Raw genomic sequence first — 17,530 nt, 5'->3', positions numbered from 1 at the left:
CAGACTGCTTCCATATACACTAAACAATCTCTGAAACAGATGCATTTCACTGTCGAAGACCCAACAGTCTTAGAGGCCATAATATCTGAATGTGTCCAGAGTATCCAGTGACAAAGCAACAATTAGCAGCCTTCACTATAATGTGCAAAATCTTCAAAAAAAAAGATTCCATTATCTGGGTGAGAGGAACTGAGGTACTTTGGTTCAAAGTATATACTGGGTGCTATAACTCGACATTACATAAGATGATAGCTAAAGACCTACTTGTTTCAAGTTTATTTTTATTTATGATTACGGAACTCCGAGGAGGTTTACGTAAACTAAGAAACCACTAACACAATAAGAAAGTTTCTATTTTGATGATAAAATGAACACAGAAAGATATTGCTACCCAACAAGAGATCAGGGACTTCTAAGCGGAATCCAATGTTAAAAGAGTCTTCAAATTAAAAACATAGCAATATAACGTACTGTGCAAAGTGATTAAAGTGCCCTTTGTGCCATTAGTGCAAAATGTTGTAGGTAAATTACATAGGATAATATATAGACACTTAAAATACCATCCCAAGATAAAGAGTAAAATCGCCCACAGAGAGCAAGTGTTAGCAGCTACTCCCTACATAACTAATGTACCTTAATATAAGTTTAAAAAACACATACAAAAGTTAAGGATTCTATGACAGAAGGTTTCATTTGGTGGATCATAAAGAGAGCTATTGCTGAAGCTGAAAGCATAGATAGAAGTAGACATATTGGTCTCATCCATTTTCGTCGACACAATAGCAAAGCTGGGCAGATAAATAATACATGATTAACATCTAGTAGGCCATTATTGCACAAATTACAGATCGGTAATGAACCATACCATTTTGCCAATAAAGGATTTAAAGGGAGCATATCCTGCCTCAATAGGACCCACAAACAGTGCACTCTGTGAGGCAGGTTCCAAGAAATATAGGCCTGTACTTTATTTATCAAGCAGGAGTCAATAGCCGGAGAGTTAACCATCTGTAAAATGCAAGCTTTCCTATCCATAAAAAAACTTGTTTCCAAAGTGCCTGTTTTAGGATGGCCCTTCATTGATATGGCGATAAAGTAAAGAGCAAGGAATGGTCTTGTTGCAGCAAATCAATTGCATTCATAACATTTCTAAATATTAATGACTGTTCATTTAGACATTCTACACTTTCTTTATGAAGCAAAAACCTTAGTGTGCCATAATCACTCTTTGTCAAGCCTAAGACCCAATGCACTACCCCCGCGAGACCCTGTGCCCAGGTACTTCTCAATCCAAATTCTAACCTGAGGGCAGCTGTGGAACATGATGTATTAACTGAGGATACATTTCCTAAAATTCAGCCTTCCATTGCAATTAAAAAGCCCCATTTCCCCACTTCGATCAATTCTATACCATGCAGCAAGAAGGCAGGGATTTTTTCACCAAAGACCTCCAACAAAAGTGCAAAATGTGGTTTCCCGGTAGACCTATAAAGGGAACCCAAGCTTTTTCCCTGAGTGGTGGCTTTAGAGATATTATTTTCGGTATGGGCTTTATCATTTAGGTTGCCACACAATATTTTTCCTAAGAAGGTATACAATTTTACAAGTTCCAATTTTTGTCCGCCTAAAGACCATACAAAATTCCATACTTCAGCTTCTTTCTTCCATGCATGCAGATCATTTTTCTTTTCATATGTTGAACTTTAGGGGGTGAGCCTCAGCGAATTTATGGAGCACCTGCAGATGACTATTTAATCCCCTAGGGGTTAAATACAAGATTAATATGTCATCTGCATTAAGTAGACACACAATTGATTTTCCCCCAATAGCTGGGGCGAGATCCTCACTTTGGGCCAGATAATGAGGGCGATCTGAGATGTATGAAGAAAAAAGCAGGAGGGGCGATAAGCATCCTTGTTTCAATCTATTTGCGGTGAGGATAGCTTTAGGAAGACCTCTATCCCCTCCCATTGAGACTCTACACCAGGTATCGGTATGGAGGACACAAACTAGCTCCAAAACGGTGGCCAGCATACCCATGTTTAAAAGCTTACTCCACAACAAAGGATGATCTACTGTGTCAAAAGCTGTGGATATGTCAATAAAAGCTGTTCCTCCTCTAATTTTAACATATTTTTCATTTATTACCTGGAGGGTGGTCAAATTATCAATTGTTCCATGTTTCATCCTAAATCCAGTTTGCTCCAATGGTAACATTTTAATGCATCTGCCTAATTGCTAATTTGGGTCAAAAGACATTTAGTAAAGACTTTACCCACCGCATCAAGAAGCGCAATCTGACAATAGTTTTGAGAAAGATCACAGTCTCCTTTCTTGAACAATGGAATTATGATACTTCCCTTCCAGGAGGGGGTACCCACTTTTTCTTCATAACAATGCTTACAAACTAGGCAAAGGATTTTGTCCACAGTGTACTATTTTGTTTTATGAAAATGGCTTTGCACCTTAGTTGTATTTAGATGGATGTAATGCAGAGATTAGCTTCCATTCACTATAAGCAAATATACCTGGAGCCCTAATATTAGCAACAGTGAATTATCCAGGATAGCACACAAAATATCACTACAATTGAAACAAGCATGAAATCACACTTCAAATTAGAACAGAAGAGGAACACCACTATCACAAGTGACATAAGGGACATTTAGTGGCATAGGATGGCATAATCACCATACAAACAAACATGTGTATCATGTCCGCAAGGTCAAATGCTGTTAGTGAATGAAAAACACACCCAAATAAAAAATGCATGTCCATAGCAATGTATTTGATTCTGTAAATGTTGAGGTGATGTGATGTCACCAATTCAATTTGTGATTTAATTTATACCATATCTGAGGTCTGAGGTCAATACACTGGGGATTAGTTACTGTTGCATGTGTCACCATAAGTGACAATGTTAAGTAACTGTGTATATCCTAAAATGTAATCATATTGTTCATACACCTGCAATTTTTTAAGGGTAGATAGTTGTTTTTTTTTACATTTGTTTTGTCTGATCAGTACTTTACCGTGGTTGTTTATTGACAAATGATGTAGGGAATGCCTAAAATAATCTCGGAACCTTTGTCAGACACCACGTGGGTGCAAATAAGTCTTGGTCCTCATCTAATATAAAGATTCGAGCCTGAACTACCAGACTAGGTCATCACCAGATAGGAATTCAATCATCCCTGGGTCTGTTTCGGCCTAGTTAGGCATTATCATTGCGGTATTGCTTGATTTACTAGAACAGTGGCCAGGGATCCACTTCTGGGAATACCAGTCACACTTAAGACATCTTATTGATTGACAGCCCATTCAGGCAAGGACAAACTATGAAAAACACAGGAAAACCAATGGCTGAAGGGGGCTGACCTGCAGCCCATCTCTCTCCCTGTACTTCTTATTGTACTTTAAAGAACTGATGAGAAGAGGTCTCCTGATAGGTGGAGCTACCTGTAGCAAAAACTAAAAAAAACGTTTCACTGCAATTTAAAAAATTTGCTCAGACAACATGGCTGGGTCTAAACTGGGAGTGGCATGGTGAGAAAAGAACAATGGCTTTAACCTAGACATCTGGGGGGGGGGGATATTTTATTTGTTACACTTTCTATCCATCATTTGTATGCCTTTTGCTGCCTCAACCTAAGTGCACCGGGTATGCCCAGACATGGGTCCTGGGGTCAATGTGCCACTGGATTCAAGCTAGCCTGGCTGATAAGGGATGATATCCCAAAAGAAAACGGTCCCAGGATGCTTGTTTCTTGTCCGAGGAGGACCTGGCCTGGCAGTAAGGGCTAGACTGTTCCCATGAGTAGCAGGGTCAATACTGATTTGCATATGGCTTGATCTAAACTGGGGTGGCATGGTGAGCTAAAGAACGATGGATCCAGATCTCTTGACTAGGGGTGAATGTTTGATTTGTTCTGCATTCCGTCCATTGTTTGTGTGTCTTTTGCAGACAACACTTCTTGTCATCTGCGTGGCAAAAACAATGAAAAATGAATATACTCATATCAGTAAGGAGCAAAAGAACGGAAAAAGAAAACAAATTAACTCAGTAAAAATGTTCTCCGATCTCAAGACCGGTTTCAAGACCAGCACCGTGAGACCCTTTCGGGTGAGTAGTCGTGCCTTACAAGCCACCTGATTGATTGATCTGAGTGGTTCAATCTTCTGTACTACTGACCACTTTTATTCAAGTCAGCCAATTTTCCAATTCAATGTCTGCACCTTTCATGAACGTCACTATGAGGTTTCCAGTTTAGATACGCAATTGTTGTTCTGTATGTTTAAAAATTACCGATGGGCAGTGTATGATAAGGCAATTGTCATCTTATTTTAAAACATCAGCAGTACAATTTCTCTTTGTTCTACTCATTATTACTTTTAAACCATGACATTAAGGTCAAGCATTCTACTTACAGCCAACCATCATCATCGCCACAGAAAATATCTTCTCTCCATCGGTGGTTGGAGCGATGTTTCCAAATCCTATGGTAGTAAGGCTTGTCATGGTAAAGTATAGGGAAGATATATACAAGGAGTCCTTATTGGGTCCTCCTTCCCAATGTCCTGAGCCGCTGGCATTGTACCGATATGGAGTTCCAATGCTCAGTCCCAGCTGATAGAGCCAGCTGTCTGTTTTGATTGTATTAGTTGCTTCATCTATGACTTCATAGTCCCCGATGCTGTACCATATGCAGGCTAGCCAATGAGCCACGAGGCCGAAAACACAGACTAAAAGCACTAGCACAGCAGCGCCATACTCCAGGTAATGATCCAGCTTCCTAGCCACACGGCCCAGTCGCAGAAGTCGCACCACCTTTAAAGAACTGAAGAGACTGCTGATTCCCTAGAAAAGAAAATGGGATTTTTAAATTTAACAAACAGCTGTTTTCTCCATCAAAATAGCTGTATACACTGATTAAAAACCTTTGAATTAGTTAGGAAAAGAATATACTGAGTTGATTTAGTACGTATATTAACAGTTTCATAACATTTTACGTGACATTTGTTTTATCAAGCACAAGCTACATAAGAGTCATACTCCAGTTTGAAAACATAACTGCTGCTGCATTTACCGGCATAAAGAGTGCTACATAAACACAGCACTTTTCTTGTGATGCAGGGTGACTCCACTGGCAGGTATCTGCAATTTCTTTTATTTTTATCTTGGACAATTGCTATCTCCATAACAGCTACTCTCTTCCTTTGTGTTTGTTCCCATTCCTCACCCTAGTTTCACCCTTTCTTCTCACATGTTATGGGCATTTCCTGCACACAGCTTACCTTTAAACAGCTTGGGGGTCATTCAGTTCTTTGTCACCCCAGCATATTTTGTGGCTTTTAATTTGATTCATTCACAATGCAATACAAGTACACATTGCTTCAAAGTGACTAGCTCAGCCAGCACCAAGGGAAACCTACCAAACCCTGACATTTTTTAAGGGGAGTTCAGGATGGTGTGCCCTGTGTGGATGTGAAGACTTTTGTTTTAACCACAAGCCCTTGCAAAAATTTAACTTTGCCTACAAACACAAATTTTGTTCATGTATCTGTAAGGTAAAGTTCCATAGTCTGCAGAAATCCACACATTCTCCTACCACCAATTGTTCCCACATGTCTCTTGATAAAAACAGCAAATTAAAAAAAAGTGCAAGGCATTTAAAGATGAAGCAAGTGGCCCAGTGGCACTTGGCACCAGTCGGGCCCTCAGAAATAAAGGTAAAGAAAAAAATAATGCAGAGTGGGGCGTGGAAGCACTCATAAAAAAGGCCAGGAGGGAGGCAGAATTCAAAAATCCTGAGGGAGCGCGGGAATGGGAGGGAATAGCCATCACCCCTAATAAAAAATGTGAAAAGCAAGATAATAGTTCCAATGCATGTGTGTACTGCTTCTTTAAATAGTGCACATCCACACAATGTCATGGGTTGATACCAACAATGATGGCCTACCCTGTCAGACAATGTCTAAACAAGTTTCACTACAGTAGCCATGGTTAAAAGGGGATGTGCAAAAGTATCATTCTTTATCTGTGTATGTCTATTCGTATGTTCAGTGCTGCATACTGTGTGTAGTGTACGATCGGTAGGCGAGACCTAAAAAGGGTTAGATGACAGACAGCATTTGTCCAGGCAGACTTTATGCAAATAAGGGTGTAGAACTTGCTGGCTGAACACAATACCTTTGCTAGAAGATACTTCTACAGAGTAATGGTTCTATAAGTAGGGAGTAGCCCTCATTGCTCCCGTGTGATAGGAACATGCTTTTGGAAGGCCACAAATGAGGTCTTTCATCTGGTGGAATGTGCATGAAGTTTCTATGAAACCGAAATGTGATGTAAAACCAGAAATATAAAATATTAATATAAATGACTATCCAACTAGCAATTGTGGATTTAGCAAATGTAAAACCTGTAGTAAGACCAATCTAAGCCAAAATAAGCTGCTCAGACAACTTCCCAAAGGACAATCTTAGCCATTTGTAATCAACAGAAGACTCTTCGATTGACAAATATTGATGCTCATTTAACTTTCTGGCAGACATGGTCTCAGCCATAAAAGCAATCTTCCAAAGTTAGTATACTGTTGTCACAGAAGGCAATTTCTTAATATGTTTATGCAAGAAATTGAGCAGAACAAACCAGATTCAAGTACCATTGAGGAGCAGGATTCTTAAAGCGAGGATAAAGACAAAAGAGACTAACATCATTACATTTCACCAACATCATTTATCAATGAAAGGATCTCAGAAACTCTATTCAAACACTCTGGGAGTCTCAAAAGTAATCCCTATGGGTATTCAATTTTTATCACTGTTGAGGTCCGAACATCATGTGAAGAATGCTTTAGTTGTTTCAAATACCTCCTGTGAGCCAAGTGAAAAAATCTATGCATTCTGCACCTGTACTGTCTCCTGAACTATTTCTTCCTATGCCAAAATAAGTGTTGATTAGAATTTCACGATATGGGGCCAGATGCAGGAGAGCAAATACCGGTCGGTAACGGCCGAATTCGGCCGTTACCGACCGGTATTTGGGTTTTCAGATGATGGGGCCATTATTTCACAGAATCGGTAAATATACCGATTAGGTAAATTTACCGATTCTGTAAAATACCGAATCGGTAATTTTACCGATTCGGTAAATCCAAATGTAGGTGACACTCCTGAGAGTGTCACAGGCCCTTAAGAGTCGGTATTTTACCACACAATCCTATTGTGTGGTAAAATACCGAATCCAGGTATGCATGCACATCTGTGCATGCACACTGTGCAATGTGACACACATACATGCCCTTAGGGCATGTATGTGTGCCACATGTCACACATGCCTTTACTTCGGGTGCTAGAGGGTGTCAAAGTGACACCCCCTGCACCCTTGCAACATTCGGTATTTACCCATTCGGTAAATACCGAATCGGTGTTTACCATTGATTCCTATGGGCTTCATAGCCCATAGGAATCAATAGGAAATACCGATTCTGTATTTACCGAATTGGTAAATACCGAATGTTACCGATTCGGTAATTCTATTTTAAAAATTCGCTACATCTCCCTCCTTCATATTTACCGATTCATAAATACCGAATCGGTAAAATTCGGTATTTATGAGTCGGTAAATGTCCCTCACCTACATCTGGCCCCTAGTCTCTCGAATGCAATAATCGAAGGGATGGATGACGAGGCCTCCATTCCTGTCAATTTCCAGGGTCTAGGACCCAGGACTTTGAGTACTTTTTGTAGGGAGAAATATCTCTGATTTAGATTACAGCTGTGGAAGAAGTAGCTAAAGTCTTTGCTCTTGTGCTACGGTGCATGCACTATTTGTGAATACACCCTTCTTTGCATTGATGGTCTAGACAACACAAATTAGCACATATTGTAAGTTTTTTTATAACTTTTCTTTATAAAATGATGGAATTGTAATATCAGTTTTATATGTGGTTGATCATTGTATCATTTGCAGTGACTAATTATTAGTTCTAGTTTATGTATTGAGACTAAAATGACATTTCAAAGTGATTTTTAAAGCTCTCTAATATATTGAATTGCAAAAAACATGATTTTAATGACAGAGGGCTCGATTCACAAAGTAATCTGAGACAAAATCCTAACTTTACGACTTTCGGTATTCACAAAAGGCATATAGAAGTAGTAAAGTTAGGATTTTGGTTTAAGTTTGTCTTAATTTTTGGTCCGAAGACAAAATCCTAACTTAAATTAAACTTAAGTAAGGATTTTGTCTTGTTTATCTTAAATTTTGGTCTTAAGACAAAATCCTAACCTAAGTTTAACTTAAGTTAGGATTTTGTCTTAAGCCCAAAACTTAAGACAGAGTTAAGACAAAATCCTAATTTACGTATAACTTGTTTATCTTAAGTTTAACTTAAGTTAGGATATTGTTCTAAGACCAAAACTTAGGACAAAATTCTAACTTTACAACTCCTCAATGCCTTTTGTGAATACCGAAAGTGGTAAAGTTAGCATTTTGTCTCAGATTACTTTTGTGAATCAGGCCCTTTGACTTGGTGACTCAACTAGAGGTTTTTAAAGCAGACCAAATGGAGAGACTGAACAAAGGCAACTCCAATTGGTTCAAGACAAGAGCATCTCCTAAGGATGTGTTCCCTAGTCCTGGATGGGAAGCAGGTTCTGACTATCTGAGTTAATTTCCATGGCAGACGTTCTCTCTGTGGATGATTCAAATCTTGCAGAATGTTAGAACATTCCGATTTATTTCCCATTCAAGAGGACCATGTTGAAGTCTGCTGGGCACATCTGTCGCCACATTTCACTTACCCTTAAGATGGTACAATAAAGTGCGAATTTTGTATGGAGACCTGTCCCATATCGGAATTGCCAGACTGAAGATAATGAGACTAAGATTTCCCCCTTGCTTGTTCTGATAACAAGGCAGTGGTGTTGCTGTTGAGAACATAGCAACATTTCTCTGCAGTGGAAAATGAAATTACTTCAGCCTCATAAAATATTTTTTAGTTCCAGGTGGATAATATGGATATGTCAGCCAGACAGACTATAGAGGTCCAGTGTTGGATGGTCCCCATACAAATTACCCAACAACCCCAGTAGGCGTCTGTGGTCAATGCGTCCAAAGGAGAATGAGTCTGAAATAAGAAACCCCTTTTTAAGGTTGCACCATGGTAGCAACAAAGAAAGAGACTCAGAAACCTGTCTTGGAATTGTAACAAGTATAGACTGTGAATTGAGAAGCCAGTTCTAACTTCTGAACAAATGTATATCTAGAATCCACAATCAAAGATGAGCTAATGGTATCATGTGAGTGCAAAAGATCATTAGACCATAGAGCCTCTGGAACCACCACATGAAAGTTATACGAAACACCGCATAATGATGTACCACGTTTCAAGGATTCCATTTGTTCCCACAGAGGAAATGTTAGACACACAGAGTTTATCATGCTTCTATGAAGTGAAGACTCTGAGATAGAAAAAGGTGAGGCACGTGTTTCTTGGATGGTATTTGCTATTTGATGTTAGCCTGTTGTCTAACCATGAAGGCTTGAAAGCCTAAGATGATGAGAAAAGCTTTATCTTTAAGGTGCTTGCATGATTACACATTAGAATTTAACTCTCACCACACCCGGTTTTCACTTCTGAAAAATTTCAGAAAGTGAGGAAGAAAATGTTCCCAACAAAAAGTAATTGTGTCTTTATGAATAGACACAGAATTTCTGTGCCTACAGAGGTATTCATTAAACACTCTTCATGTCATTTGAATTAGATGTATATTATTTAAAGTGCTATTTTGAGGGAGAAACTTCAGATTCTCTTAGTTTGCGAATAATATGTTGCAATAACTGCCACATAATTTCTACTAGTAAGGCGACATTTCTGGCAAGCTGGAAAGCTTTTTGCCTTCACCCCACCATGCCTTGGGCCCCTTGTTTAACACGTTGGAGTAGACGCTGGACCCTGTTCTTTTCTTACGGCAGTAGTAAATATAGATGATTGAATTGGCAATTTTTATATTATTGTTAATGGTTCAGCTGTATTATAGAATCCATAGTTCAGAATGTACTCAAGTAAAAAAAAAATTTGACTATTCCTCAAGAAAGTGTCAATTACACAGAAAACAGGAATTTGATTTGCAGAAGTCAATCCAGTAAAAACAGAACAAGGTTTCTTTGATCTAGTATCCAATGTTCAGCCATTATGGCTTTTGTCATTATAATGTGATATTGTTGTTCACCCTCAGAGTTTGAAGACTCCATGTAAGTATCAACTTTTTCCTTGTTTGCAGAAGTACGATTAGTGTTTTGTCCTCAAGAACACAGCAACGATTTGCCAGGAAATATCCTACCCACTCATATGAATTAGAGAAAGCTCTAGCAAAGTGGCAAGTATTTTACCTTTCAAGTGAGATGCCAAGTCATACAGAAATCCATCAGAAAAAATGTCTGCCTCACCGCTTCAGTGATATTCATGACTAAGGCTGCTGGAAAACAGTACTGAAAAATATAACTCCTTATACAAGACACCAGAGAATACCTCAGAGCGAAAAGGCTGAATAATAGCTATAGACAGGAGTAAGGCCAGAGTATTTATATTACCCTAATAGGGGTTGTGAAAGTTATCATTGAACTATTGCGCTTTTGAGGATCATTGGGTATTCTATACTGTAGAATTCAAGATTCAGAATTAGGTTGAGTCCAAAGAATGGTCCTTAGCTAATGACTTGATACCTAATAGAAAATGACATAGATTTGTGTATTTCAATCTGAATAAAAGAAGTGAAGAAGATTCTTCTAATACAGAAGCAAATGCAGTGTCTTTTTGGGTATAACAGTGTGATACTTCTAAAAAGGATGGAAACGTTATTATTCACCATGAGAACTTAGAGAAGCAGTGTCAATATCAATCTTTTTCATGTTAGCGGAAGCACAGTTGGGCCAGATTTATCAACACTTCGTGCCAGGGCAGTGTCACCAAAAGTGACAAACCTGCTCTAATTGTTGATTTTGGATTTAATTTCCAGCACAAAACGGGATTTGCATTGTATCATAGCCCTACAGTAGTACTATCTGCTGCTTTGACCTGCTTTGTGTCAAGCATATGTCCCAAAGGTGGTGCATGGGAAGTCCCATGCAACCACCCCGGGAAGTTAATGCAAAGCCTGATCTACTTAAGTTTGTGGAATTTATGCAAAAAAAACACAAATCCTTGAGGCAGATGTAAAGCTGGAGAAAGGTTTTTTTTTCCTCCAAACCTTTCAAATTTTGCAAGTGTTGCACAGTCCAGCACAAATACAAAATGGGAAAAACTTTAAAGTATATGTAAGCATAGTATTTTATACCCTTGCAGTACAAAAACTATGTAGACATTGCATAGACACTCTTGATTTAGGATGCAAGGGTCTGCACATGGAGAAAGGCAGCTTTAAGTTGATTAGCGCTAGTGGAGAGAGCAACAGTGCCAAGTCTAAGTAAATGCAGTACAAGCTCTCTCCCTTTCATGCTATTGAACAACTCTGTTTGAGGCTCTAAACTGTAAGACTTCAAAGCAGATGTACTGTCTTCTTCACTTTGCTCAGGCTGTGGCATTACCAGGCTGAAAAATATCCTCCTTTCAATAATACTGGGAAAATAATAGTAGACCCCCTAGGCATTGAAGTTTGGATTCTCGATAGTGTACTAAATGTTGTACTTTTTTTAGTTCACAGGAGAAACATGACCAATATAGTGAGGAGGTGGATCAAAAGAAGGCTGTAATTCTTGCCTGTGAAATATGGGAGTATTTAAATATGGTGAGGTGAACCATTAGCAACATTTAGGTAGAACAGGATGTTCCCTGGTTATTGCGGTACTAGACCATTAGTCCAGACATTACAGAGACGCTGCTTCAACCTTTGACCCAAGTGACTTGGCCAGGGACCTAGAAAATATTTTGAGGAATTTGACCCTGGGCACCTGTTCAACCCCAAGATGCTATCCACATATTCCACTGAGATCTGTACCGAGAAATACCCACTTGCTATACCATGGGGTGAAGGTCAGGAGTGGACAAGTCATCTGGAAGTCAGAATACCAATCTGTGCAGATGAGTGCTTTCCCTCTAAGAGGTAATTACAAGTGTGTGAACTCAGATGTCTCTAAGTCTAACAGCCACATTCATCAAAGCTTTTTGCGATCGCAAACGGTGCAATTCGCAAAAATCGGCCGTTTGCGATCGCAAAATTAGCTTTTGCGTTGCATCAAGGGTCAAGGCCCTCGCAATTTGAGAATTCGCAATTAAGTGCGAGTTCTCAAATTGTGATTGTATTTAAGGAGTCGCAAATTGAGATTCTTTAAATGCAATGCATTAAAGTAAAATAATTAGCGATTTCGCTAATAGGGGACACAAATTACCATGAAGTTGAATTTCTAAAGTGCATTTTTCAAAGTTCCATTTTGCACACACACATGCCCTTGGGGCATGAGTGTGTGTAATATGTATTCATATGCAGATTTTAGGGGTGCAACAGGGTGTCCTTTTGACACCCTGGCACCCTTGAAATTGCATTCTCAATTTGCTATTCTCTAATTGAGAATCGCAAATTGAGAATGTCTTCCCATTCATTCCTATGGTCCTCTAGCCCCATAGGAATGAATGGGGTAGTATTCCTTATTTGCGACTCACAATTTGCGAGTCGCAACTAAGGAATGTTTAGAAATAGCTTTTTTTAAGCCATTTCTACAAGCTTAGGCTTTTGCGATTCCTTAATTGCAATTCCTTAAAAATCGCAATTAAGAAATCGCAAAAGCCAACATTGATGCATGTGCCTAATAGTCTCTCACCTGCTTGAGAGGTAGAGTGCGTAAGAGTGGGGAAACATTGCGGATCCTTATGCATTACTGGAAGAGACATCCTCTTTCTCCTTTGGTTTGAGTTTATCTAGGGACATTGTTAAGAAAATGTGTCTCAATTACTGAAATCAAGCTCTTAAAATCAAAAGAGTTCACCAGATGTCAGTTTCTCACACATGCAGCAGAAATGTAGTGCGGGTCAACCACAGAGACCTGCATGCCTGTTTTGTTGAAGCCTGGTATAAACAGCAATGTTGGAAAAGAGGCACATTCTTGCTATCCAGACAAATTAAAAACTAATACAAAGCACGCCTATGAGTCATAGCAGAATAAAAAGATAGGTTTGCCCACAAAGGATAGGCACTGGAGAAGTTCATCCATGTAGCCTGTCTTGTAAATTGAAAACATAGGAACTAAGGCCCAGGGGGGTACTAAGATTATGTTCACAAAATTGGTAGTAAATTATGCATTGGCTTTTTGGAAACTTACACTGATTTTGTAAAATGGCTGATATACTGATCACTTTGCAAAATCACAATTCACTGGGGTCCACAGAATGACCTGCCTAATGAATATTAATTAGGCACGTCCCATTTTGTGACCCCCTGAGATTGGCTACAAAGACCCGGATGGTGGCCTGAAATGGACAGCAAACCAATATCCTTGTGTTTGTGATACCAAATGGAAAATAGTTTTTAAGGAACAGAGGGGCTCAATGCTGATTTAAAAAAATTATGTTTTGTGCTTGGTAAAACATCAGTTAGAATAGGCAGTGTACCACTGAATGCAACCCGCGAGGCTATCAACATTATTCCCAAAGGGTACTACCTCCTTAGAGGTCCTGATAACTTTTCAATGTTTATTTATCAGATTTACGGTTGCATAACATTGACACATAGCATACGGATAAGGGAAAAGCACAGTACACATTTACCATAAACACACCTACTGTCACGATTTGCTCCCTGTGCTCTCGTACCCACCACAAGGGGGCCACATAGTGGGACTTTCCAGTCTTCTAATAAGTTTCCAGACTCTCTCCTGCATGCATATTCTGACTTCCAGCCATTTGGACGCTTATTGGGAACTGACATCCATTCCTAATCCATGCTAGGTATTGTGAAAACCAGCCTGCTTATACTTGAGGCCAGCCTACTCATGCCAGAAATTGGAAACATTTCCAAAGACCAAGTAATGTCTGACATGTTTCCTTGGACTAAGACAAGTGAACTGCCAAATGGTAAAAGGAGTCTGGTCATCAGAGACTCTAAGATAAGCAGTATTCTTAGCCATACCAAAGAAAGTGTTTCAGTATGTTTTAATGAGCCAAAGAACTGTGAAGATTTCAATATTGACAACAGGGAATCTACTGTTCACAGGCTATCACCGTTTCCCGAATTTAAAGTTTGTGATTCATGTGCCTCTCTGCCATCAGCTTGTCGTCTTGCAGAGTCTCCACAATCCTCAGCCGGCATGCTGCTTTCAGAGTCTACAGAGTCCTCAGCAGGCCTGCTGCCACCTGAGCGCGAGCCTGCAGCCTGCCTGCCATTAGTAATGGAGCCTCCAGACTGCCTGCATTCAGAGCCCAAGCCCTCAGCTCAGCTGCCTAGTAAGTCAGAGTCTCCAGCCTCTCTGACATCAGAGCCAGAACGTCCTGCCTGTCTGCCTCCAGAGCCAGAGCTTCCACTCTGTGTGCCTCAAGAACCAGAGCTTCCAGCCTGCCTGATTCCAGAACCAGAGCTTCCAGCCTGCCTGGCTCCAGAACCTTCAGGCCGCCTGCCTTCAGCACCAGAACCTGCAGGCCTCCTGCCTTCAGCACCAGAACCTGCAGGCCTCTTGCCTTCAGCACCAGAATCTGCAGGCCTCCTGCCTTCAGCACCAGAACCTGCAGGCCGCCTGCCTTCAGTACCAAAACCTGCAGGCCGCCTGCCTTCAGCACCAGAACCTGCGGGCCGCCTGCCTTCAGCACCAGAACTTGCAGGCCGCCTGCCTTCAGCACCAGAACCTGCAGGCCGCCTGCCTTCAGCACCAGAACATGCAGGCCGCCTGCCTTTGTCACCAGAACCTGCAGGCCACCTGCCTTTATCACCAGAACCTGCAGGCCACCTGCCTTCTGTACCAGAACCTGCAGGTCGCCTGCCTTCAGAACCAGAACCTGCAGGCCTCCTGCCTTCAGCACCAGAACCTGCATGCCCCCTGCCTTTAGCACCAGGGCTTCCAGGCTCCCTGCCTTCAGCACCAGAGCTTCAAGGCTCCCTGCCTTCACCACCAGAGCTTCAAGGCTCCCTGCCTTCAGCACCAGAGCTTCAAGGCTCCCTGCCTTCTGGACTTGAGCCTCTGTCTTGCCAACTTTTTGAACCTGTGCTTCCAGTTTGCCAGCCTTCAAAGGTCTCAGTACGTATACCTTCAGAGACTGAATCTCCAGCATCAGAGACAAAACTCTCAACATGTAAGCCTCCAGGGCCTGAGTCTCCTCATACCTGCTTCCAAAGACTCCTGCATGTGAGTCTTTTGTATGTTTTACTCCAGAGCCCGAACTTCAGGTCTGCTTCCTGTCACCTCATTCTTTTTCAGCCAGTTTGCCTTTGACCTCTGTGCCTCCTGCCAATCCGTTATCTGTTTTTGACACTACAGTCAATCTACCTTTGTTTTCAGAGTGCTTCTCTATCCTGCCATCATCAGGACTTCAAACACTTTTAATTCAGGATTGTAAGCCCCTGTCACTGAATTAGGACTCTTCAAGTTCTACCTTCAATACTGTTAATTTACAGACTAATATCCAACCCTCCAGAACATCACAATTTACCTTCAGTCCTCTGATAGCGTGCACTGCATCTATGATGGAAATGGACTTGATTTTTAGGAGCAAAGGCTTTGGATCCATTTCCAGACTCCGGTAGACAGTCTTTGGAGGGGGGGTACTGTCACGATTCTCTCCCTGTGCTCTAGTACCCACCACCAGGGGGCCACATAGTGGGACTTTCCAGTCTTCTAATAAGCTTCCAGACCCTCCCCTGCATGCATATCCTGACTTCCAGCCATTTGGACGCTTATTGGGAACTGACAACCATTCCCAATCCTTGCCGGGTTTTGTGAAAGCCAGTCTGCTTATACTTGAAGCCAGCCTACTCATGCCTGAAACTCCATTACCCAGAATTCCCTGCTCACTGCTTGGTCTCCACCCCTGCAGGCCAAGGATGGGTGGAGGAATTCAGCTTACCTGTGGCTGGCTGCTGCGAGCCTGCTCACACCTGATGCATATGATTACTGTGAACTCGTTTAAGCCCCATCTCCCTTCAGGCCAAGGTTGGTCATTGTAGCTGTTTACCGGTGAGACCGATCCTTGTTTCCAGTGCTCCCTGAGCTTTTGCTATTCTTGTTTCCAGTGTTTCCTGAGCTTTAGGTATGCCTTGTTCCTGACCTGCTTCTGTTTCCCTTGTTACTGAATTAGCACTGCCTGCAGTGCTACCTTGACACTTGAGCCTTAGTATTCCTTGTTCCTGATCTGCAGCAGTTTCCCTTCCCCTGAATTAGCACTGCTGCTTGCAGTGCTACCTTGTTTCCTGAGTTCCTGAGCTATAGCTATTCCTTGTGCCTGAATTAGCACTGCCTGCAGTGCTACCTTGTTTCCTAAGTTCCTGAGCTATAGCTATTCCTTGTGCCTGAATTAGCACTGCCTGCAGTGCTACCCTGTTTCCTGAGTTCCTGAGCTGCTATAGCTAATCCTTGTACCTTAATTAGCGCCGAGACGCCTGCGGGTATTCGCTGCGCTCTACAAATGTCAAAAATAAATAAATAAATAAATATCTTGTTTCCTGAGTTCCTGAGCTATAGCTATTCTTAGTTCCTTTTCCTGGGTTTCAGCTATTTCTTGTTCCTGGTCCCTTGATTCCTGAGCTGTAGTAATTTCCTGTTCCTGAACTATCAGTGCTCCCTTGACTCCTGAAGCTTTATTAATTCCCTGTTCCTGATCCAGCACTGTCTGCAGTGCTACCTTGACTCCTGAGCCTTAGCTCCATTCTTGTTCCTGCCCACCACCCCCTCAGGCAAAAGCCCCGTCCGCAAACTCAAAACCGTGGATACAACCCGGCCATCCAGACCAGGCATCACCTGAAGGTCTGAGTAAGTCCCCAAAGGCACTGGATTCCTGCACAAACATAAAATCAGCTTTGACCCCCCCATCAGAAACAATATCAATTACGAAAAGTCCTCGTTTTACCTCAAAGGTAGGGCAGATACCCCCACAAGAAAATCTATCCGCAATCGGGGACAATTCGTTTAGAATAAACTGCCCACCTCAGCCACCTTCAACAAGCACAAGTGGACGTACTCCACCGTGGAGGACGCAACGAAGCAGCAACCAAATACACGCACAGGTAGCGCACGATCTGACCCCTATAAAAATAACTAAAACTGGGATTCATAGACAGTGCATAAAACAAAAACCTAAGGTCCTAGCGGGAACAACCCAATACAAAACGCGAACCAACGACCCACAAATGACCAACTATCCGATTATAATTACAAAAACCGGGCAAAATCGTAATTGCACAGTCCGGCCCAACTCTGCTATACAATCCAAAGACAACCATATGTCACGAATCGCTCCTTCTCCCGTAAGGGGCATCAGGGAAAAGGGCACTACAGGGAGCGTGACCCAAAAATAAACTACAATTTGCTCTGCAAACAAGCTCAACCCTT

At 41.4% G+C, this 17,530-nt stretch overlaps 1 protein-coding gene across 1 annotated transcript in view; it reads right to left on the bottom strand.

Moving 5' to 3' along the window:
- Positions 1-17,530, bottom strand: part of KCNH5 (potassium voltage-gated channel subfamily H member 5) — an 875,857-nt gene that overhangs the window by 445,251 nt on the left and 413,076 nt on the right. The window contains exon 7 of the mRNA XM_078660326.1: positions 4,429-4,858. Within this exon, the coding sequence (XP_078516452.1) occupies positions 4,429-4,858 (430 nt within the window). The remainder of the gene's footprint in view (positions 1-4,428; positions 4,859-17,530) is intronic.

The sequence above is a fragment of the Lissotriton helveticus genome, chromosome 9, assembly GCF_964261635.1.
Source record: "Lissotriton helveticus chromosome 9, aLisHel1.1, whole genome shotgun sequence".
Lineage (NCBI taxonomy): Eukaryota > Metazoa > Chordata > Amphibia > Caudata > Salamandridae > Lissotriton > Lissotriton helveticus.
Note: the sequence above shows the minus strand (reverse complement) of the source record. Positions and strands in the feature narration are given on the sequence as shown.